Source organism: Mustela nivalis (assembly GCF_964662115.1).
Source record: "Mustela nivalis genome assembly, chromosome: 10".
Lineage (NCBI taxonomy): Eukaryota > Metazoa > Chordata > Mammalia > Carnivora > Mustelidae > Mustela > Mustela nivalis.
Genome location: NC_139029.1, coordinates 47,986,652 through 48,009,911, shown reverse-complemented (window position 1 = coordinate 48,009,911; position 23,260 = coordinate 47,986,652). Strand labels below are relative to the sequence as shown.

At 42.4% G+C, this 23,260-nt stretch overlaps 1 protein-coding gene across 8 annotated transcripts in view; it reads right to left on the bottom strand.

Moving 5' to 3' along the window:
• NFIA (nuclear factor I A) overlaps window positions 1–23,260 on the bottom strand; it is a 567,374-nt gene that overhangs the window by 104,676 nt on the left and 439,438 nt on the right. For all 8 annotated transcript variants that reach the window (XM_082687848.1, XM_082687851.1, XM_082687849.1 and 5 more), the window contains exons 4-5: window positions 21,091–21,165; window positions 3,935–4,052 (exon numbers count right to left, since the gene is read on the bottom strand). In XM_082687848.1, the coding sequence (XP_082543974.1) occupies window positions 3,935–4,052; window positions 21,091–21,165 (193 nt within the window). The remainder of the gene's footprint in view (window positions 1–3,934; window positions 4,053–21,090; window positions 21,166–23,260) is intronic.

Genomic DNA, 23,260 nt, shown 5'->3' with positions numbered 1-23,260 from the left:
AAATCAGAAAAAAATACGATCTCTTTGCATGAAGTTCCATTCTTTCCTTTTATCAGAAAATGCTGCTTCTATAACCTCATGCTTCCCCTTCTTGCCTTGGCAACCAGGAATCTCAGGATTAAATGTAAGGTACAACTCTTGGGTCAGGCTCCTGAAAAAACAATCTCTCCCATTTTCCCATATGGTTTCTGGCTTCTCTATCTATATTTAATATAGCACCTGATGTATTTAAAACTTGAAAGCCACTTGAAACCATTTTGGAAGTTGGTAGAATACATGCTAAAACAAATATGAATATTTCCTTTATGTTTCCTGGCAAATAAAAGGCAAGACCTCTATGTTCTGATGGGACTGTGAGCTCTGTAGGGAAATCACCTTCTTCTTCTTCTTTTTTAAAAATCTGTAGTGCCTACCACAATGTTTGGCAAATAGCAGATACTCAAAAACTGCTGAACTGGGCTATTGACTTAGAAACAGCCATATGAGTACTTGCGACAGGCATTAGCCCAAGTGTCATGATTCACTGAGATCTAACACAAAAGGCCAACTCCATGGCCTATAATTCTTCTGTTATTAATTTTTTTTGAGTTTCTAAAGTTTTTGATTTCCTTGGTGTCCTCTAAGAAAACGCAAATATTCCATGAACTTGCTAATCCTCAAGGTGAGAGTCTGTAGATATTAGCTCCCATCTTTATTTGAAAGCAAGGACTTTTCCGAGGTTGATACAGGATAAATGTCTGGAGGGTGGAGGGACAGCGTGGAGGAGAGAAAAAGATCCAGGAGTGAAGGAAGTGAGAGGTGCCAGGATGGACATGTGAAGGCTTCCAAGACAAAGTTTACTGACCTCACAAACCTGACCGGTGATTTATCTTGATGAAATTCTTTGGGATAAAAAAGTCTAACTTTATCCCAATTTTTACACAACCCCCTCTGTGATTTTAGAGATGTTTACCACCAAGGGGAACAGCACTGAAGTTAATGACTATCCATCTCCTTTATTTTTTTTTCTTTTAACTTAGACATGAATCAGTCATTGATTATGGTTTCTCGCTCTTGACTTTCTAACACACTGATTCCATTCTCCCAGAAACCCTGGAGGAAAATAAGAAAGTACTAGTAAGATCTCTACCTAAGAGAAAGCTAAGTACTCTTTTGGGGAGAAACACACCATCTCTTCCTGCATGTGGAATTGGTTGTATTCCTAGCAATTGTACCTAGAAATTAAGGTAAACTATCACCTCCATTCTAAATACTTGTTTAATTCTGATGATATGCAAGGCATGGAAGCCTTACCTTGCACCCACAAATCTGCAAAATGACTCTTTCCTGAGTGTTCGTAGTACCCTGAACTGAAAACTTCCATTTACATGTCAGTCTCCACCATTAGACTGTAAGGCTCATCTTACCTGATGTTATACTCACAGTGCCTAGGACAATGTCCCTGTTAAGAAATGTCTGTTGCGGGAGGGGAGGGGGGTGGGGGGTTGGGTGAGCCTGGTGGTGGGTATTATGGAGGGTGCATATTGCATGGAGCACTGGTGTCATGCATAAACAATGAATTTTGGAACACTGAAAAGAAATAACATAAAATAAAATACAATGGAAAAAAAAAAAAAAAAGAAATGTCTGTTGCCAAATTGGAGCATTTACACACTGTCCTCTATGGGAATTACCATCCAGATGGGGAGGCAGGACATGTACAAATCTTAAAGATGGTAACAGTAATTCAAGGTAGCACACCCTAAGAATCGAGGAAACATAGGGATAATAGATATTCCTTTTAGGGGGATTCATGTTCTATCGTTTCTTACTGAAAGAGTAAGCCCCATTCCTAAGAGGATTGAATGCGAAAATATCATGTTTTTAAAGCTCCAGCACACCTGAATTTGACTGTAGACTGTGCCATTTACTAGCTCTGTGACCTTGGGCAAGTCACTCAACTTCTCTGGCCCCTGGGTTGATCCACTGTTAACTGGCAACACCGTCTCCATGGTTAAAGTATTGTGAAGATTAAATCATATCTGGGATATAAAGCAGCTAATACAGTGTCTGCTACAGACCACGTGACCGATTAATATTGGCCCGGCATGAACAAATATTGATTGGTTGATGAACTTTTCTATATGTAAATCTGCAGTATTCTTCTGGGCACATTTTCTAACCTGTACACAGATAATTCTGCTGAGTCTATATATTTAGAGAATAATTAAAAAAAAATAAAACCCATCCTAGGAGAGCCTAATGAGAGTAAAACAAACATATTACCAAGTTATTAACTACTGCTGCTGTTTATAATTAGCTCCTTATCAAGATTAGTTATTTGCAGAATATGAGAATGACAGTAGCCTTTTAAATGACATTAAAAACCAGGTTTCCACTCACAGAATCACAGCACAAGGCAACAAAACAGCTGGAGAAGTCAAAAGGCTGGGGATGGGGGCTCGGGAGAGGAGGGGAGACATGGACTGTTTGGGATGTCCATGGTACATGCGCAGCACACATATGAAAAACAAACAGCCCATCAACTTTTAAATTAATCACTGCCCACAAGTATTTGCAAAGCTTTTTCATGTTGACTGAGTGCAGTTACGCACAATGTCCCCTCCATCAGCAAACATTAAAAATCCTCAAAATGTATTAACACCTGAATGTGTTCACAATCTCATTCTTTCATTATAAATGTACTTTGGATTTCAGACTTTTTTTTTTCCTGAGGATCTGATACTATAAGGAACTAAGGGGAACCCTTAAACAACGTGAAAGATAAGCGTACGATCTGGCGGTTATATTTAGGGAATAACTGGTATTTAACTGTTTTCAAGGTATTCGTCATGACGAAGTGGATTCTCTCTTTCCGTGATGCTGGTTAAAATATATAAAGTCAAGGTTAAGACGGAGTCGCCACCAAGGAAAATTTCTATAATCTGGTCATTGTTTTAAATCATAAAACTCCAGGGCTTGCTTGAAAGGAGAATTTACCTTTGTGAAACGTTTTTCTGCAAAGTACACAAACATTAAAGATCGTTCTGCACCATTCTTTTCTTTGTTGTCACAGTCCAGTGCTAAAGCCAATTTGTAAAAGAATACTGTGGGTTTAATGCCTAATCCCTTTCCTTCTGGTACCGGTTATCTAGAGGCAACAGGATCTTGCAAAATGCTTCATTTTGATTTGGGCTTTGTGACCTCAAGGGGATCCAGAACCCCGGAATCCTTATCTGGTTGTGCTTTTCCAGCTTTACTTTTTTTAAAGGTCTCCTGGGGCAACAGACTTTATGAGCCAGCCCCGCCCTGCCGCAGGACTGCATTCACTTTTGTGACCACACACCTAGATATCAAGTAGGTTTTGAGTCCCAGGACAGTTCCAATAGCCTGGATTTTGAGATCTGCGGGGGCAAACGCCCTGGGACCGCGCTGTAACGTCTGCTGGAGGCACCTGGACCGGAACCGGTGTTGCCAGTGTCGACGTTTTGCCACACAAGCCAAAACACATGCCTCCTCCCCAGTCAAACTAGTCCTTAATGCGCTGAGAACAGGCTGTGTTTATCATGCATCCTTTCTCTAGGCTTTGCTCCGGGCTTCACCCCACGCATACACTATTCCTTTTCCTTCCCACCTTGCCAACTTGAAACCAACCTTTACAGCTGAATGCAAGCCAATCTTTTTGGATAAAGCCTTCCTTAACTATGTGTGGCCTATGCCATACAATTTAGCCCATTGTTTTCTACTGTCCGACACACACACACACACACACAGACACACACACGTATATTTCTGCAGCAGGTGCATTTGCTTTCTCTTCCCAATAAGACTAAAAGTCTGCTGGGGTTGAACACGCTTCTCTAGTATCTGCTACCAGTACACTCACATTGCAAGTGCCTCCAGGCTCAGAGACAAAATGAAGGTGTGGAACTACAAGAGCCACCCATCAAATTACCTGGTAGAGGATGTGCTGGGTAAAGACCTCCTCATTGCTCCCGGACTCATGCTGTAGTAGGAAGAACTTTCCAAATCTGAGAGAGAAAAATTTGGGCCAGTTCCTGCAGCTATTGGTGCTAGAAAAAAAAAAATTATGTTCTGTGAATAAAAGATCAATGACAACATACATTAGTGTTGCATATAACACATTTTATTTCAGAATTTATACAGGAAGCTTATCCAAAATAATCAGTAATGAACTCTGACCTCCAAAGAATGTTGAGAACAAAAACTGTCTATGCCAGAAAGACTCTGTTTTATAATGCACCTTTCGTCTTTTCTCTTTTTGTAATGGCAAACTGTCACCAAGGTTGCAACACTCCCAGAGGGTTTTAACGAAAAGACCTCCAAGTTTTGCTCTGAAACTTTTCTTGAACGACCAGCCAGAACATTCTCTGGGCTTTCCTAACTTTGCCTGATCCTGACTGCTTTTGCTCATTGGTGTTTTGGAATTCATTCTGAACTGCAAATTCATCTTTCCGGGCTACCCATTCCCAATCTCCTGCAATGAGAAATGTGCGATCTCTCCTTACTCTGAACCGCCTTGGTGCCTACACACACCTCCACTTTATTTGGGAGGCAGGGTCCTCAAACCAGGGTTCCAGAGCCACACTTCTTCTAAGTAAAGTTTGACTGTAACACGGCCATGCCCACTTATTTACAGATGGTCTCTGCCTCCACACTGTCAAGGCAGAGACTCGCGGCCACACAGACACTGTAAGGCTCACCAAGAACATACTTATACACAGGAATTTTCCAATGTCTGGCTTAAGAGACTATTAAAGATAATTGATTATATGTGATTTTCAGAGCTGACTATTGTATGAGATGTCATTCCCTGTATTATTTTTTTAAGGCCTGGACCCTAGACACCTTGTTGACTGTAGCAGCTTCACAGATATTTTTGAATGAATAAGTAACACCTACCAATCTGATAAAACAATGCTGTGCAAAGTTAGTGGTACAGCTGTAGGAGTGGAAATAACCTCGTCCTTTGAAAGGTTATGCAAAAGCAGGAGCAATAGATTCATATATTATTGTATTAAGGCACTGGTTTCTGAGTTAAGCCCATATAAGTGGATATATAAATAAATTAAATAGAAGCTAATATCCATAAGAAGAAAGGATAATTAGGAATCTCATGAACCAGGGATTTTCATTCTTTCAACAAATGATCTCTGCTATTGCCAAGAACTGTGCTGGGTGCGGAAGACGCTTAGATGGAAGACATGGTCCCTGCCCTGGACAGCTCTGGATGGAAGGTTGGCAGGTTATTTTCAATACAGTGTGATAAGTCCTTTGCTGGAGTTATTCTTAAGTTGATATGGCCACATAGAAGTGGGTATCTAACCCAGCTGGGGAGTGAGAGGTTCTGGGAGTAAGAGGACCTCAGAAAACATGATGCCTGGGAAGATGTTAGAGGGACAAGTTGGAATCACCCAATGGAGAGGAACAGAGGCATGCTAGGTAGGGGGGACAGCATTTATAAAGGAGAGAGAATATAAAATGAAAACTGGATTTCTGATAACTCGGTGTGCTGAAATATACAGTACATGGAGAAAAGATGGGAGGGCTCAGGTCAGGTTACAAAGGGTCTTTAGGAACATGAATTTCTTTAAGGAACCTGACTTTAAGTCCAGCAGATTCCCAAGTTTGTGAGCTACTGAAGTGCTTGTCACACTGTACTAACTGCAGACCATCGGGGTTATACTGCCAGCATCTACTATAACCCCTGACACCAAGAGGCAGGCAGTAAGTACTGGTCACATGGAATGATTGGTAGTTGAAGGAGAAGCAGCAAAACATAAGAACGTATTACCAAACTTGCCTTCATAACCTAGAAACATCATCCTCTCATGAAGATAGGCATGGGGGACAAAGGAGTGGCCGTTGAAAAATATAATCAGTAAAACCATAGAGGCCAGTGGAGTCATTTTAAAAAAGGTAAGCGGGGCGGGCGCCTGGGTGGCTCAGTGGGTTAAGCCGCTGCCTTCAGCTCAGGTCATGATCTCAGGGTCCTGGGATCGAGTCCCGCATCGGGCTCTCTGCTCAGCCTGCTTCCCTCTCTTTCTCTGCCTGCCTTTCTGCCTACTGTGATCTCTCTCTGTCAAATAAATAGATAAAATCTCAAGTGGGGGATGGGTCTGAACTCAAGGGTTGAAAAGGGAGAGCCTAGTGTAAGCAACTTAGGAGATAAACTCAGGGAAATGTGTTGACTTCTTGAGTGTAGTAATAACAGAAAAGGGCGCGTATGGGATGATTCCCAGGATTACTGCTTGGCAAGTGGGTGAATTGTGGTACCCTAAGAAGAGTCTGGAACTGAGGAAGGGTAGGAAGGGATACGTAATACCTAAGAATCAAAACTTAGTTGTTTGATTACTAGCAACAGCTAAACCTTAATCATAGCTATCACTGTATAAAAACAGTCACTGCTAAGAAATGGAAAGCTCTGAAATTCACATACACTTTCTGAAATTCAAACCTATCTCTTAATGACAGGCTGTAATGGAGGAAGGGCCTTTAGGTCAAAAACAAATGGTTGAGCTTGACGACAAGTGTAAACAGAGTTCCAGTGAATGATTTTGTTAGTCCTTCCCTAATTTACTTTTTCTACGAAGTTTATTTGCATAGTTTCCCCTTTTATTTCATAGTGTTTTATGGATGCAATAGGCTGGGGTAGGTGGGAAGGAGATTACTCCCACACGTCAGCCCGCATCCCTCTCCGCAGTCAGCGTAGAGCAGGCACGTATTAATGTTACAGACTGATGTCTGTGCCTTCATGGAGTGTACAGAGTCACACCTCGCGTTAACTCAGGAAGAAGGATGAGGCTGATAGGAGTTGAGGGTCTGGATTTAGATGTTCTTTCTAAGTTCTAGGATGAGGTTCAGGCCTCAGCGGAATGGCACAGCGGCTTCATTCCTGAGCACCGGCAGAAGTGCACAGGCCTTCCTCACCCCCTTGGAAGAAAAGATAAAGGCAGGTATGAGTGCACGACCTGGATGGACTGAGAGGAGAAGTCTAGGGCCCTGTGCCCAGCTGCACTCACACCTCACATTCTCTTGACCACGTTGTACCATGGAAAAATGCCTTCTGCCTTAATTATCTTATTAAAATGTTGAAGGGGCCAGAACCAGTGAAGAAAGGAAAATACAGAGTAAGTGCAGTGTGCACATCTCTCAGAGAGATTGAAAAACGTAGTGATCCAAAGGGGCACGTGCACCCGAATGTTTATAGCAGTAATGTCCACAATAGCCAAACTATGCAAAGAACCTAGATGTCCATCAACAGATGAATGGATAAAGAAGATGAAAACCAAAACAAAACAAAACCCAACCCACAGAAATGGTCCTTTGCTTGCCCCTATGTTTACTTCCTATGAAGTTTAGCACCCTGGGCTTATAATCTAGCAAAATGCTTATCAGGTGGGCCGGCGGCATTGTTCTGCTTTCTTCTCCAAGTGTCCGTTGAAGTTATACTGAGTAACTTCAGGGCTTCACAAACTGCTTATGTGCATCTCCGATTTTAGGACATTGTTAAATTTCTGAGATGAGAAGGGGTCTCACAACCTGGGTTAAAAAATCCTAATAAACCACTGACCCAAACTCCGCATTCTTCCAAATGGTCTTGTCAGGAAGCACTCCCTGGTACTGTTCGTGTGTATGCATCGTATGAAGGTCAGCCGATTGCAATGGAATCGGAGTCAGTGATTCTGTGACAGTTACAGAGAAAGCCCCATGCCAGTGGGGAGGGGTCACTGTCAAGTGTCCCCACAGTGGCCCAGGTATTCTCAGGCTCTCTTATCTGGAAAACAGGAAGAGCCTGAGGGAGATATATGAGAAAGATGGGCTTTCAGCAGGTTTTCCTGAGCACCAAGGAGCATTTAATTTCATATATCTAACTTCATCCTCAAAACAACCTCAAAAGTACCTCTCCTAAATGAGAAAAACTAATCAGTCCCCAGATGAGGTTAACTGGCTTGCCATGGACTGCAGAGAGGCAAAAAGAGGGAGGGTCAGCATTAAAAGTCAAGGGTGTCTGTCTCACCCCAAAACCTGTTGCTTTTCTTATCCTACTAACCTGCCTCTTGTATTCAATATATTTGCCTTAAACGTCAGATGATAAAAAGGTAGATAGTGTCTCTGTCTCACAGGGTTTACTACAGAGTGGAAGGATAAAATAATACTTGAAATTCTAATTCGATGCTGAATGTGTTCACTCTCATAGGCAGAATGCAAAGGGTGTACTAGAAAAGTTCAAAGGAATGAGAAATCCTATTGGCTTGTGGGATCAGAAAAATGTCTGATTCCAGGAGGAGTTGGGCAGCGACGCGATGGCTTCCAGGACGGGAGGATTTAAAGAGGCGGGGAAGAGGAGGAGGGTTTCTAGGCAAATGATAGAGTATGTGCATAAGTTTGGAGGCAGGAAGTACAATTAGGGATCTGGGGGCTCCATGAGGGTTTCTGAGGAGGGAAGTGATCATTGCTGAACCGGAGCAACATTAGTATGACAATAGCCTACAGACCACACTAAAGGGAACAAAGGTGGGGAAATCAGTTGGTAGGTTGATGGTGGAGTTTAGAGAAAAGGGAGGCCTCCACCATGGTGTCTGGAAAGAAAAAGGCATTTTCATGGTGGGTATCTGTCATCTTTGGAAACAGGTCCCAAGGATCTATGTCCGGTTGTCCAAAGAAAGGGCATACACAAGCAAATATTTCATACCATCCCAACAAATATAAAATACCCATAAGATACATAACCCGATGTATAGAACCCAGGACGCTTCTTAGCTAATAATGGTAGGAATTCCTTTTTGCAAAACGAGGGAACTAAACGTTGTCAAGGGTTAAATGATTTAACAACATCTGCCCAGGACATCATGCTGGGCTTCTGAAGCCAGACTAACAGCCTGCCTGTGTGTTCCAGAGATTGCGTAGCCACTGCCCAAGGTGGTGATGTTAAGGAAGGACTGGACCAACCATGCTTCCTGTCTATTCCATATACTGCAAAATCTGATTTTGTTCCACTTGTACTTGACTCTAGGCTCTATCGTTAAATTATCTCATCCATGACATATTCTCCCCCACCAGATTGAGTGTGTTCTGAGGACTGTAAAGACAGACAAGACATCCCAGGACACCGAAAACGTGCTGGTTTGGGCCTGGGCATGACCATCTAGGGTTTCAGCCTTGCCAATAACCCCCTGTGTAGCTGAAGTCTTTTAAACTCTTTGGGCCTCAAAATTCCCATAATAGTTGTCATAGAAACGCAAACTCACCACCAATGCCAGGGCCATCACCACCACAGTAACAAGAACCAACATTTATTAAGCACCATTTATGGGCCAGATGCCGGCCTGAGTCCCCTAAACACATCATCTCATGTAATCCTCACCACGCTACCAGGGAGGAATTGAGGCACCAAGAGGCAGAGTAACGCCCTTAGGTCACAAAGTCAGAGGGTCATACCAGATGACCTTTAGTCCTCCAGATCCGACAGCCTTTTGTGTGTTCCTAAACAGCTGTGCGGTTTTGTATGATAATCAGTACGACACAACAGCTGATGATCCATAAATATGCTCTGAATGAAGGAGAATCTGTAATCGCCTTCTCCGTTTGCCCTCGGCCCCCCAACTTCACGCAATGCAAAATGACACTCAGGAATCAACAACTCTGCATGAGCAGTGAGGACTGGTGCCTCACCTTTCATAAGCAGTGTTACAGGGAGGCACACCTGACGTTTTTGTGGCTCTTGTTTCGCGGAGGAGTTTTTCCTCAAAGGATGAACTTTGGGGAATGGTCTTGGTGGATATGATTTCTAAGCCATTTGTCCTCCCACTCCCTTCTTTCCTGTCATGAGTAGAATGCAGTCTTTGTGTCATTTCTTAATAAATGGTTTGCTATTAAGGCATCATTATTGTAATGTGGGCTATTGGAAGAAAGGGGTTACTGCAGTAGCCAACCCTCTTAATGACCTGCTCTTCTGTACACATTAGTAGTTGGATAAGGTTGTGGTTATTGAACTTCTGCCATCCACCAGAGACAATCTGCTCAGGCCTGTGTTGTTGGAAAGAGAGGGTGATGGAAAAAAAAAAAAATTCTGTCCAAAATTTCAAGCTACTCTGCCTGGGAGATGACAGTATACCGAGTTTACAACTTGTCCAACAGGAATCAGCAGGGAGTGTTAACTCAATGACTAGTGTGGCCAGCCTTCCGCCAATGGCACATATTCTCTGAGAGCCTACGTCCAGTGGAATCCGGCAAATATTCACGGAGCACTTTTCATGAGCCAGGTGCCGGAGATCCATCAATGGACAAGACAGATGAGGCCCCGTGCTCTCGTGGGGCTCCCATTTGAGAGAGTAGGGATCTGTGGGCTCCATGATGGTTTCTGAGGAGGGAAGCCTTCCTCAAATTTCCACGGCAGCTGAGGAATATGGCCACATGGCCAACGAGTATCACTCAAAAAAGACGACTGGGATTTACTATTTTGTTTTCAGTTTATAAAGTAACTATGAAAAAATAAGAATATTTCTCTCCAATTATGTAATCTAATGCACTCACTGAGACTTTGGGAACTTGTACTTTCAGGCTTGGGCAAAAAAAAAAAAAAAAAAAAAAAAAAAAATCCAACAACAAGCACACAGTTCTAGGGGCCCAGCACAATTTAGTGTTGTTTTGCATTCTGGTGGCAAAGATCTTATAAGAAAGTCCATGTCACTGGCACAAAAGGAGTGAACATGGGAAAATACTTGGTCTTCTTTCTATCAAAGGCACAGTTGTAAAACGCACAATGCTATGAAAACTCAAGCAAATCTGGAATCATCATTAAAGGGAATTAACTTGGAAAGTAATTTATGGCAAGAAAATTCAACTCCTTTGTTATCTTCCTTTTACTGTAACATGCTTCCTGAACACTGCCTACGAGAGAGGGCTTTTAGGAAGAAAAAAAAAATAAGTATAGTAAAATGAACTCATTTTATCAATTTGTGCTGTTGGCCAGAGTTTCCTGACTGTGGCTACGAGGGGCTGTAAACTGATGAATTTGCATGGAAAAAGAAACCAGTGTAAGTAATTTGTGTAAGAGGTAACGCGGACGTACACTGCTATAATTCAGACACCCTGCAGATAGCAGCCTGCTGCAGTATGAGCAGTTATGGGTTAGAAAAATGACCACACTGCAGTCAGTCTGACTTGAATGGAAATCAATCATAAAGGTACTTTCTCTGCAGCTCCCACACCACAGTCTTCAGCAACTCCTTTGCCAAGCAGATTTCTGGTCTGTAAACCGCGTGCTGATCTCCTTTCTCTACCCTTCCTTTCTAAAAGGTCTGACCTAGTGCAGGCGAGGAGTCTGGTTTTCCAAAATGGAACATAAAAGAAAGGCGCCGGACCAAGACGAGGATTTCCCTCTATGTGGAAACGAACTTCCCCGCTATTATGAGCTTTAAGCAATGCTTTTTATGAAACGTAGTATTAGGTGCCAAAAGCCCAGCACAGTGTTTTAACCCCATCAACGGCATCTGCTAATGCAGACACGGCACCGTTTTCGCACATCCACGTTTGTGGACACGAGTGAAGAAATACGTGGGTTTGTGGTGCCAGAAGGGGGAGGAGGACGTGAATACAGAAACTGTGATTTCTGAAGAAATGTTTTCTTTTATTAAAACAAGAACCGTTCACTGATACCCTCCGCCTCCCCACTCTGAATCTTGAAGATGGTTTACCTTTGATCATAATTGTGAATGCAGTTTGTGCGGTGAGTCTATTCAGGCATTTTCCTGCCACGAAGAGAACTCAGTCTTGGATATCAAGAAACTTTGATTATCTACGCTATAAAGGAAGGAACCCTTTCCACTTATCTCTGCATTCTCAACACGCAGCGTGAGATGCTTCGCCTAGAACACGTGCAACACATGTTTACTGAGTTGAACTAAAATTCTACGAGTTTGTTAGTGAAAAATAGCAAAGAACTAATATTTAGTGATATTTATTATATGTCAGGCTGAGACGCTATGTGTTTTACCCAAATTATCTCATGTCATCCTTGCAGTATCCCCAAGGAACATGCATTTGTTTATTCTCATCTACGAATGGGAAACTGAGCTGCAAAGTTAAGTCACATGTTCAAGATCACACGGCCGGGGAAGTGACAGAGCAAGGATTTGAACCCGAGTATCTCCAGGTACCAGCCCGAGGAAACAGAGGTGAAACGCACATTTCCAGACTCCAGGTCCTTCTTTCATTGTCAGTTATTACAGGGACGGATTCAGCAAGATTTATACAGAAAAATAACTGTCACCCATCCATGACGTGGGAAAACTTCTGTCCGCTTCCTTCTCCCTTTGTGTTCTCAGGTCTTTGAGGTTGGAGTGTGAGTCCGTGTTTCCCTGGACAGAGGGCCTGATACTTGGTCGAGCACAGCCATCCACGGTGGGGTCGGTAGTGTGGACTGGTCTCCTACATTAGTGGCTTCTGCCTTGGGGACCAAAATTGATTTTCTGCATTTTAGAGTATCATCTCATCTTAGCTTTTGGTTGAGGTCAAATGTGGCACCCGTTTAGGACCTGATACAGCGTCAGCCCGGGGATTAAGTCTTCCCTGACAGGGGATGGAGTTGATGGCCTGAGGTGTCTTTTTACCACAGTGATCTATAAACCAGGGAAGGGCTTCTAAACAGAAGCCCCTTCACCAAGAGTGCACTGGGACTGGACCATTAGCTGTTAGGAGACCAAACTGTATGAGCAGAGTCTCATCGCAACCACCTACAAGTCCAGCTGTCTGGATCCGTCCTAGTAAGTCTCCATAGTTTCACTAAGAACTGTGTATTTTATTTTTTTCCCCTTCTTCATTCTCTGAAAGATCCTGGATATTAATGATGTACTCATATCAATTACATACCACACTAACTCAGTTTCCGTATTGGGCTCGACGTGTAGCTTTGCTGAGTGTGGACTCCACTGATTTCATCTTGGACCTGTCTACTGTGTCACCGACAGCAGTCTTTCTAATCAGCAGGAGTTAGCTAGGATGAGATATACCAGCCAAGATCTCAATAATATTTGTGGTCTTATTGTGGGAGTAATATTGAATTTCTGTCAGGCTTCTGGAAATCCCAAAAATACCTTTTAGTTTTCTAATCTTACCCATCAGATAGGAATATCTCCTCTTAGGAAAAAAAAAACAAAACAAAACTGAGGCTTATGAGTGTATAAATAAAAGTTTACTAAAATCACATTGCTGGTAATGACCTCTAGCATGTACCTGCTATTCCGAGGAATTTTTATGCCCATAATATAAAAGAAAGGATCAAATAGTATAAAACTAAGTGCTAATTTAAAGCAGTCTGATTAAAAAATAATCAAAGTGTGGCTTTTAATGTGTCAGTGTTAGACTGAGAATTTTTTAAATGTCTCACTGTCCATTAGATATCCTGAAGAGAAACTTCTAGAATAATGCAGACATATAGGCTTTGGCTGCAAACTTGAGGAATAAGAATTTTCTGGTTTCTTAAAGCAGATGAATTAGCTCTAGTATTGGCATGCTCTTATTCTATCAGAATTATTAACTTTGAAAGGGTCATGAAAATGGTCCTCCTACTAAATTGACTTCTAGAAAAGAACTTGAATCTCAAATCAGTCCTTCTTAATTTATAAATGCACACAGAGTACATACAGACACATACACACACATTCTAATAAATTTGTGTGGCCACCTCAAGGATCAGCTCTGAACACAGAGTGAAAGACCAGGGACGGAGGCTTTGTTCAATGATGAGCATAGTAGTTACCATTGCTGAGCATTTACTATACGCTAGACATGTGCCATTCTCTCACTGAATCCTCAAAGTACTCCTGAGAGCTATTACTATTTCCAGCACTCTGATGCAGGCCCAGCACACAGATGGTATTTAATAAATATTAGTTCATTGAACAAATGATGGTTACCTATGAGAAAAACATGGCTGGAGGGGTTCAGTATTGCCCAAAGCCCTTCAGTTGGAAAGTGGCAGGGCCGGATCCCCAATTCTATATCCTGGACTCTGCTACCATGCCGCCATCTTAAATACGGGTTTTATAGAATGTTTTACCCTTAGGAAACATAACCCACGAATTAGCTAGAAAAGATGACAAATAGATGAAGATGTGAATAGAGATCATGACAACAAATTAGTATGGACATCAAGGAGTTGTTTTGCTTCTCCCTGAGTCAAAAGCCCCATCCCACTGCCCCAGAAGCTGCCACAAGAACTCTTTCCACTGACTCCAACCAGGAAGGTTGTAGAAGATGAGTGTAAAAGAAAAAACAGGACTTTCAAGCATCAAGCTGACTGTTGCATCTGCTGATATAACGAGCCTCTTGTCACCAGAGTTTTAATTTCAGTTGGCACAGTGGTCATAAGGCCACTGCCAGGGCCCATGCTGAACATGGGGTATACGGTCCATTCAATTTGTAAGTAAGAATGGGGACACCTTTCCTTTTATGTGGCTCCTTCTCTACCGGGTGAAGAGAATAGAATGGGGAAACTCATGCGTGGCCACCCATACTGTGAGCTGGGATTCAGGAGAAAGAGTACGTTTGGTGAAAATTTCTCTTACCGCCAGCCCATCCCTTTGCCGCTGGCTTTAGTGTCCAAATCGTGACCCCCACATATGTCCAGACAATTAAAAGAAAAAAACCACTAGGCAACAAAACATCCTTCTGAACTAATTCAATTTCAAGATTTATTTTGAAAATTTATCGAATTATAGTAGAGGAAACCCACTCAATTAAGCCAACCAGACTGATATTTTTCTTCCTAAGAGTATGGCAATATTTATTATTTTATCTCTGTACGAGGAGCTGATTAAAACTAGGAAACATGTGCGATGTCATCATATATTCAGAATAAGGTGGCTGAGGCAGGCAAAACAGAAAAAGATTACAGTATTTGCTAGTCTATAACTAGCTAGCCGATCAGTATTTGCTAGTCTATAACTTAACACATTTCCTTTAAAAACTGCATTTTAAGGACAGGCATTATGATTTTTTTTAAAGGGTCTCCCGCTCTTTTGTCTGCGGCACACCGTACCCTCCGTCTGGAAGAGGTGCCATTGACTTCTACAGACAGAAAATGTGTGATGTTCATTTTAAAATTACTAGTAGGGCCTGCTATTGACCATCTAATTATGCTGAGTTCCATTTATAAACATAGCTAACCACTAAGTTTATGGAGACTTTTTGTGCTGCCTTAATAGGATATTGATCGAGAGCATAGTTTGAGTGGACTGCCATTGAATTGTGTAATGGCAAACAAAAGGCAAGGTCACAGCCACTGTTCCTGCGAGGGCTGCAGTCTATTTTTTATTATAATCTTTTTGTTTCTTCCTTTAATGCTCAAGCCCAAACGGTTTCTTTCGAAAGAAGGGCTTGCTTAAGAATATTAATTTTACAGTTAATGTCCACGCCATGATCACAGACAGCTCTCACGTTCCTTTGCCAAGAAGCAAGAACAGGCCACTTGCTCAGAACAGAAAGTTTTAGACCTCCTGTCCCGTAACCGAGATCGACACATCCTGCAACCAGTCTCAGCGGCTCCCCAAGGGACGGGACGTCTGGCCTCCCTCACCCTATACCAATTTCCTCGTGAGTCCGTCTTTGCGAGACCCTCTTGTCATTTCCAAGTTTGGGCTTATTCCAATCAAAGAGCTTCATCTCCTTGTTTTATACCCTGGAGCCGAGTTAACTCTGTTGTCCTTGCTCCCACGTGTCAGGAGAGACTATCGGCCAGTTCTTCAGACTGTCTCGAGGGCCCAGAAAGCCCAGTGCGTGGCCGTGGGTACTCGAAGTCCCACAAAGGGGCCTAGAGACTTCCAAAAGAGGTCGAAAAACGAACCGTGCTTTGGATCCTAATGGTGACTCCTGTGTGAAAATACAGAAAGCGTGCGCATGTCGAAGGCAGAGAACAACCACTAGGGTGCCACCTCATGCCAGGCTGAGGCAGACGCCTGGCTCCATTCACGGTCCCCCCCCCCCCACCGCCCACCCCCTTCTCCATTGACAAACAACTCGGGAATCCTGGAACCACCCAGCAGCCCGGCTCTGTGGTACAGCCAGGACAGTTCAGCTGCTGGATTTAATAGCTTCTGCAGCAGGGTGACGGGAACCAAAAATTCAGTCTGGGTAACTGAGAGTGGTTTTTACACCCAAAGACGCTGAGAGCGAACTGGGAACCCTGGCTTTTCAAAATTCCAGGGCCATGAAGTCATCCCAAGCCACAAAGTTTACTTAACCCTTGCAGCCCGCTCGGGTGTACAAGCCACTGCTCGAAAATTAGAACCCGCCAGGCCAGAGTCACAATGGCCCGTGTGTATCTGCGGTTTTCCTCTCTCCCAGCGAAGTATTTAAGGTTTCAGAGTCACCCCACCAACTTCAAGTAAAACAGTCAGCACTTTAGAAGGAAATGGACACAAGGAGTGCATTTTTCGGGAGGATTTTTCTGGGTTCATCCCAGGAAGGATATCGAGCCTCAGAGCACACACTTTGAGGAAAACACTGGAGCCAGATAAATAGGGAGTGGGTGCTGACGGTGATGACCGTCGAAGAGGGTCATGGAGCAGCCGGTCGTGAGGGCTCTCTCTGCGGCGGCTTCATGGGAAAGAGCCCCATCTGAAAATGCTTCTTGAAGGCTTTGTTTGAAAATGCAGCATCATGTAAGAACCCTTCCAGCAGATGGTTCCTGTCTTTTGCCTCACAGTATTATGCGAACACAACTTCAGGGATTCTGAACCGCATTGTTAGCACTTGGAAACCCCCTCCCCCAGAGCAGAGAAGACCTCGCTTTCCCTCTGGCACAGTGTCTAGTGGTTTGTATTCCCCCTTCCCGACCCTCTCCTGGAACAAAGTAATAAATAACAAGAACGACTTTCAGATGGCCCTGTCACTGGGGGGGAGGGGGGGAGGTAGGAGGAGCCAGAACAGATATCCACTCTTAGGCTATGGGACTTTCTTTGCAGTGAGGACAGACAGACCTTTCGTGGACTCTAGATAATGGAAAAAAAAAAAAAAAAAAAAAAGAAAAGGTAGGTAGGCAGGGGACCAGGGTGAGAGGGGAATTAGTGAGACTGCAGCAGAAGCCCTTGTTTCTAACAGCTCCATGCATCTGATCAGTATAATTTAATGACAAGCAACCTTGCCGCCTGACCCTGACCTCCGAACGTGTGAAGCTAAGCCAGCAGCTTTCTCTTGAGTTTCTCTGCCATTGCCACCCTGTAGTAACACGATTATAAACAACAAACTTAGCACGGAGTTATTTCAGTGAATCCTCAGGAGGAAATGCTGAAATCGCACCTCCCTCCTCTATTAAATTTAAAAGGAGGAAAACGAAAAACAGAAACTAACTGGAAACCCGAGGAAAGTAAATATTTATATTAGCAAATTTTCAAATCGCATACTAAAGATTCAGGAAGAGGGAAAATGTTCAGACTACGGCCACCATGCATTTGACATTTCCAGGCCAGATATGTGGTCGTAAGTGTGACTGGGGGAACTGGGTGGGGCTGAGATAAATGAGGGGGGGTTAAGAAGAAATGTGCAACAGAGTGGGAAAAAATTTAAAGACGCTGGGGCCATTAAAAACAACCTGATGAAGGCTGAACCCTTCAGAGCACGAGTAATAATTTGGGGGAGTGGGCAGACGACCGGCGGCTGTGCAGGTTGATTTTTCAGGAAGGGAGCTTGTTCTGCGAGGCACAGCAATCTGGATACATTTGTCCACACACTGAAGCTACAACACAAAGGATGAACCCAAAGTAAACTGTGGACTTCGGGTAACCATAATGAGTCAGTGTCCATTCCTTCCTTGTAACAACCGTACCACAGTAACAAAAGAGGTTAATAAGTAGACGAAACTGTATTGGGGAAAATGCTAAAATTCCGTACCTTTGTTAACCTAATGCTGAGAACATAGAACTACTCTAAATCATAAAGCCTATTCATTTAAAAAAAAAATCGTAACTGAAGTCAAATCCAGGGGGAAAACATTTAATTAAGTACTTTGGTTGTTTTGGTTTGTACAAAAATAGTTTTAGCCTTTTTTTATTTTAATGCACAGATTAATAATCTAAAAGTTTATCAGCTCTAACAAGAAATGATTTTTAATTAAAGCACGGAATCTTTGGATTCTTTTAGCTCTGTAATGCAGTTATAGGAGAGGTCATGACAAAAATGTCTGCAGTCAGCTAGCTGAGCACAGCCAAGCAAAAAGAGCAAGTTTCTTAACCTTTTTGAGCCTCCACAGTCTCCTTCTTCTATAAAAAGTGAAGATAATAGCAACCGTGGGAGGACTGAATGAGATTATGGTTACCAAGTGCCTAGTACAGTGCCTGATACATAGTATATGCTTGATAAAGGCTACCTAGTATAATTTTTCATATGAGTGTTGTGCTCCTAACAGGGCTAACTTTATGCATTTAATCAAATTATGTGCCAGTTAGCTTACTGCTACTTTAAAGTTGCTGAATGCACCCCCTGGCCCCACTCATTTGTAAAAAGTGTCCACTGCACCTCTAACATGAACACTTAGCTCTTCCAATTAGGGGAATGGGGCAGGGCTATAAGAAATGGTTAAGGATTTTGACTCCTCCTGTGGCTTGAACGGTTAGTCGTTTGGAGAGGTGTGCAAGTGAGGAGACCTGAGCTGGGAGATGGACTCTTAATCCCCAGCAGCCAAGGCGGTCCTATGACATGGACCCCAATAAACCTGGATTAAAGATCGGCAAGGGGGGGCTGCTCTGGACAGCAGTTTGGCTTGAAGCCATGATTTAGCTGACACAGCCCAGTCCCACTCGTGCCAAACAGTTTTAGTCAGCACGAGGCCATGTGTGAGTGAGTCCTACAGCGATTACGCAGCAGTGTGCAGAGTTGAAAAGCATTCAAGAGCCGAAGGACGCTCATGATGCCAGGCATCAGCAACATAAGCCCCAAAACGGGGACAGGAAACAAAACCAGGTCCCTCTGCAAATTCAATCTGTGGTCTGCCTGTACCCTCTGGCAGTCTTGAAGGCAGGTTTAGAATTCGCTTGGCAACTGTGCTATGTAGACTGAATGAAGGTCTAATCTAGCTTGGAACTGATAGGCCTTGGGGTAGAAGACCTTAAAGGGACATACGGAAAGTAGAAGAGGGACATGATTCTGGGGATGGTCCTGAGAGCAGCGTGGGCCTTCTCTACACACCCATGCCTAGGGACAGCGATGGTAATGAAGACAAAATATAAGCATTACAGCGGGGAGGGCAGAATAAAAAAGGCCTGGTGCTCCCACCTTAGAGCTAAAAGGATTTTCTTTTTACTCTTTAAGGCTACCTATGTTTAGTAAGGGCTCAATGAGTGTATTTCCCTGTAACGCCATTATGACAAACGTATATATAAAATCTATATCATATTACTTTTATTAAAATGACAAGAAAAATGTGGGATAGCAATCCTTTTAAAAAGTCTTACAAAGTGAAAAAAAATTTTTAAATCTATAAATGCATTATTTGTCCCTGCGTGGCAAATGACTGGCTAGCTAGCTGTGCAGTGGCAGGTGGCATATATCCTCCAAGGGAACAAGGTCATCTCATCTCTTCTTCACTGGTTGGAACTTTAAGCCCACTTGTTAACATGCCAGCAACTTCTCCATTCCAACTCACACCCTCCAGCTCCTAATGCCTCAACCCTTATGGTTCCGCCTCCCTAACACCAGAACACCCTGGCATCAACCAAGGATCCCTGATCCCGGAATTCCCGCTCTCATAGTTACTTTCCCCTAGTTTCCCTGCCTCATCCCACATTGTACATTTCGTCGAGTCCCCTGGAGCCCGTGTAAGAGTACACTTGCTAGCACTACACAGGCTTAGCTTTACAATCTACCCACTGTTTGACTTTGGGTGGATGACTTAAATAGATCCACAGTTTAACTCATTGGTAAAAAATGAGACTAATTACTTATCTGACAAGTTTATTGCAAAGACTAATTTATGCAACATACATGAAAACATAGCACAGTGTCTGGTAGATAGTAAATGCTCAACAGGCATTAGATTTTTTTGTCTATCCCTCAGACTCCAGATCCTCAGCCCCTACCTTATATTCCACTTTTTGGATTCTTAATAGTCTTCCAGCTTTAAGAAATAAGACCAACCAGAAGCTGAGCCTGTGAGATTGGGATGGCTTGGCTTGCTTGACCGGACACCTTGTCAGAGATGGACGGGTGTACTCAGTCCATCTTGCAAGACTGTAATGCAGTGAATGGGGGGGTATGAACTTGAAATGAAAATATTTATTTTTACTCCACCTCATTCCACAAAGGACTTGATGCAGCTTGAAACCAATGTTAACCATATTAAGTTTATCTACAAGTAGTCTTTTGAAGTGGGAGGAGAGTAAGCAGTAAAATTTAATATCTGCTATTTTTATTTCCTTCTTGTTACTGGCACCCGTAACACCATAGTCATTGTAGGTACGCATTTAAATTTAAAAAGAGAGAGAGAGATGTTTTTGAGGGAAGGCAAGTGTGTGTGTGTGTGTGTGTGTGTGTGTGTGTGAGAGAGAGAGAGAGAGAGACTGAGGGAGAGAGGAGGGGAGAATCGTATACCTTCTCCTTGGACTGTCTGGACTATGTCATAGCAAAAATACAATCAATGACTCCTTTGATCAATGCAACAGGGTGGTGACAGGTACTTTTAATTCATTGTTGCTGGTGATTATTGACAAGCTGGTAATGATCAGGCTGTACTATGTCACTCAGGCTGAGGGCATTAGCATTCTTTAAAGGTCAAAAACAAATTCTTTTAAAATGCAGAATTTCTCAGGAACCAGGGAAGCCTCAGAAATGTTTTCAACCAGGTTCACACCACAAAGTAGGGAATATGTGAGACAGTCAGGATTTCAGTTCTTTCCCTGTGTCTCACATTAAAATGATATTTAATTTTTCCTGATTTAAATTCTTGGCTGTCAAACAAACTGCGTGGCGAAATTCTTCCAATGGGTGAATGGAGAAGGGATTCTGAAAGCTATTTATGTCTCTCGGAGGCCTAGGCAGACAGTCAGCACAAACCTAAGGCAAATCTGTACCAAATCAAAGCAAAATTATACTTACTCTGTGACACTCTTACAAGCTCAGTCACACTAAAAACACCTGATGTGACAAAACTGTCTTGGAAGCCCAAATGTCCTGGGGAAACAAAAACAAAAGAAAACAGCGTCATAAACAGAAGACATCTGACAACAGAATTCTAAATATTAGTTTCATTGTGATTAAAAAGAGCAATGTCTAATTTCCTACTCTGCTCTATTAAGAGTTGACATGGGTGGGGACAGTCATCTGGTTACCTAGCTGGTTTTCTGGTTTGAATCTGGGGGCTACGGAAAGCTCTGACACAACTGGGTGATTTCTGATATGGCTTAAAAAAAAAAAAAAGAAAAGAAAACAACAAACCAAACAACTCAACAGGAAATCTGAAACAAAAGAAGATTTAAAATAAATGGTTACCTTGGCTGACCTCTGAGACCTTACTTAACAGCTGAGCTGAAAACAGCCTACCTAGGAATCAGCCAGGCTACCCAAATTCCCTAAGAGTTTTTCACCATTATTCTCTAAAGAAACATCTGATCAGGATTAGCTCTCCATCCATTCAAATCAAACAAGATTTAAAGATGTTCTCTTCATTTTCAGAAGCACCACAGGATGAAATCTTGAAAAAGCCAAACCAGAAAAGCCAAGCCCCATACCTTGAAACATGAAAACAAATACTTTCGAGCACAAATAAAAATTTAGATTTGTTTTGAGAACAAGAGGGTTTTCTGTGTGTGAGTGGGTAGATTGACTCATTTTTTTTTTTCCTGAGAGAAGATAATAAACCAATGCTTCTACATGACTCTCTCTGAATTTTGCATCTGCTTTATTTTTGCTGGATATAATTAATTCCTTTAATATACCTGCTACTATCTTTCTTGTCATTTGCTTTTTTATTTTTATGGTACATTTAGGAACATAAAACTTATAAATAGCAAGGAATACATAGTTTATGATATGCTGTTTCCTTTCAGCTTCTCAAGTTTTCTGATTCTGAATCTCAAATAGATAAAATCTAGTTGAGACGCATCTACAGGGTTAGCACAATCACCTCCTTTATAAGTAGGGCCAAAGGAGAAGCTGGCCAAAGGGATTTTTTAAAATATAAACTCTCCTTTGAAACAAGAAACATAGTTTTAAGAAATGCAAAATCAGAAAACAGGTCCATCTGAATCTATAACAAACAGCCTACATATAAGATTTATGTTATTGACAAAAAATAGATTTTGCCCAGTAGTAAGGGGAGGCAAGTTTACCGATGGTATAGTCTACCCACCAATAGATTCATCAAATGTCATGCACATAAACACATGCAACAAATCACTATGTTTTGGAGACTTACAAAAGTACCTACAAATCATTCTTTTTCTGGTAGCATTAGAATTAAGAAAGGTTTTTTTTTTTTTCAGTTAATTTTTATACCCAACACAATCTATGATGTTTTAGATAAAACAGCTCTAATTTTTAGAACATGCAGTAACTATAAATTGCTTTTTAAAAAAAGGCATTTTATTTATTTGTCAGAGAGAGAGAGAGCGCGTGCGAGCGCAAGCGAGCACAAGCAGGGGGAACAACAGGCTCCCTGCTGAGCAGGGAGCTGGATATGGGACTCGATCCCAGGACCCTGGGATCATGACCCGAACCAACGGAGACACCCAGGCATCCCTAAAAATTGCTTTTTAAAGTAAAATGGCAAACTTTCATTTGAAGATGTGCTTAAGAAATTTCACCTGTTAAAACAACCCCCACCCGGGTCTCTGGTTGACTCTAATTTGGTAAGTGCCTAAGGTGTTGTCTCTTGGATAAAGAGACCTGAGAAATAAAAATAAGCAAATAAATAAAAATTCTCTAAAGTGGTATTGGCAAAACTGACTAGAACATCTCTTTCTATTGTGACATTGACATCACATCAATCCCACAGAATATAACAAGGAAATCCAACCACATTAAGTTTGACTTAAAACACATCTAGTGAGAGCAAGGAAATGCACATTGAATGGGAAACTCGGGGCTGATTTCCAACTCTTATTCATTGCTGTCTGCAGTCTTGCTTGCGGGCTGACACTTGCTTCGGTTCCAACCTTTGACATTCTTTACTTTAAGGACAACTTCACAGGAATTTCTATACAGAGTGAACGGGAACACATGTACTTTAATCTCGCCACCAAAAAGCAAGCACTGTATGTATTTTGAA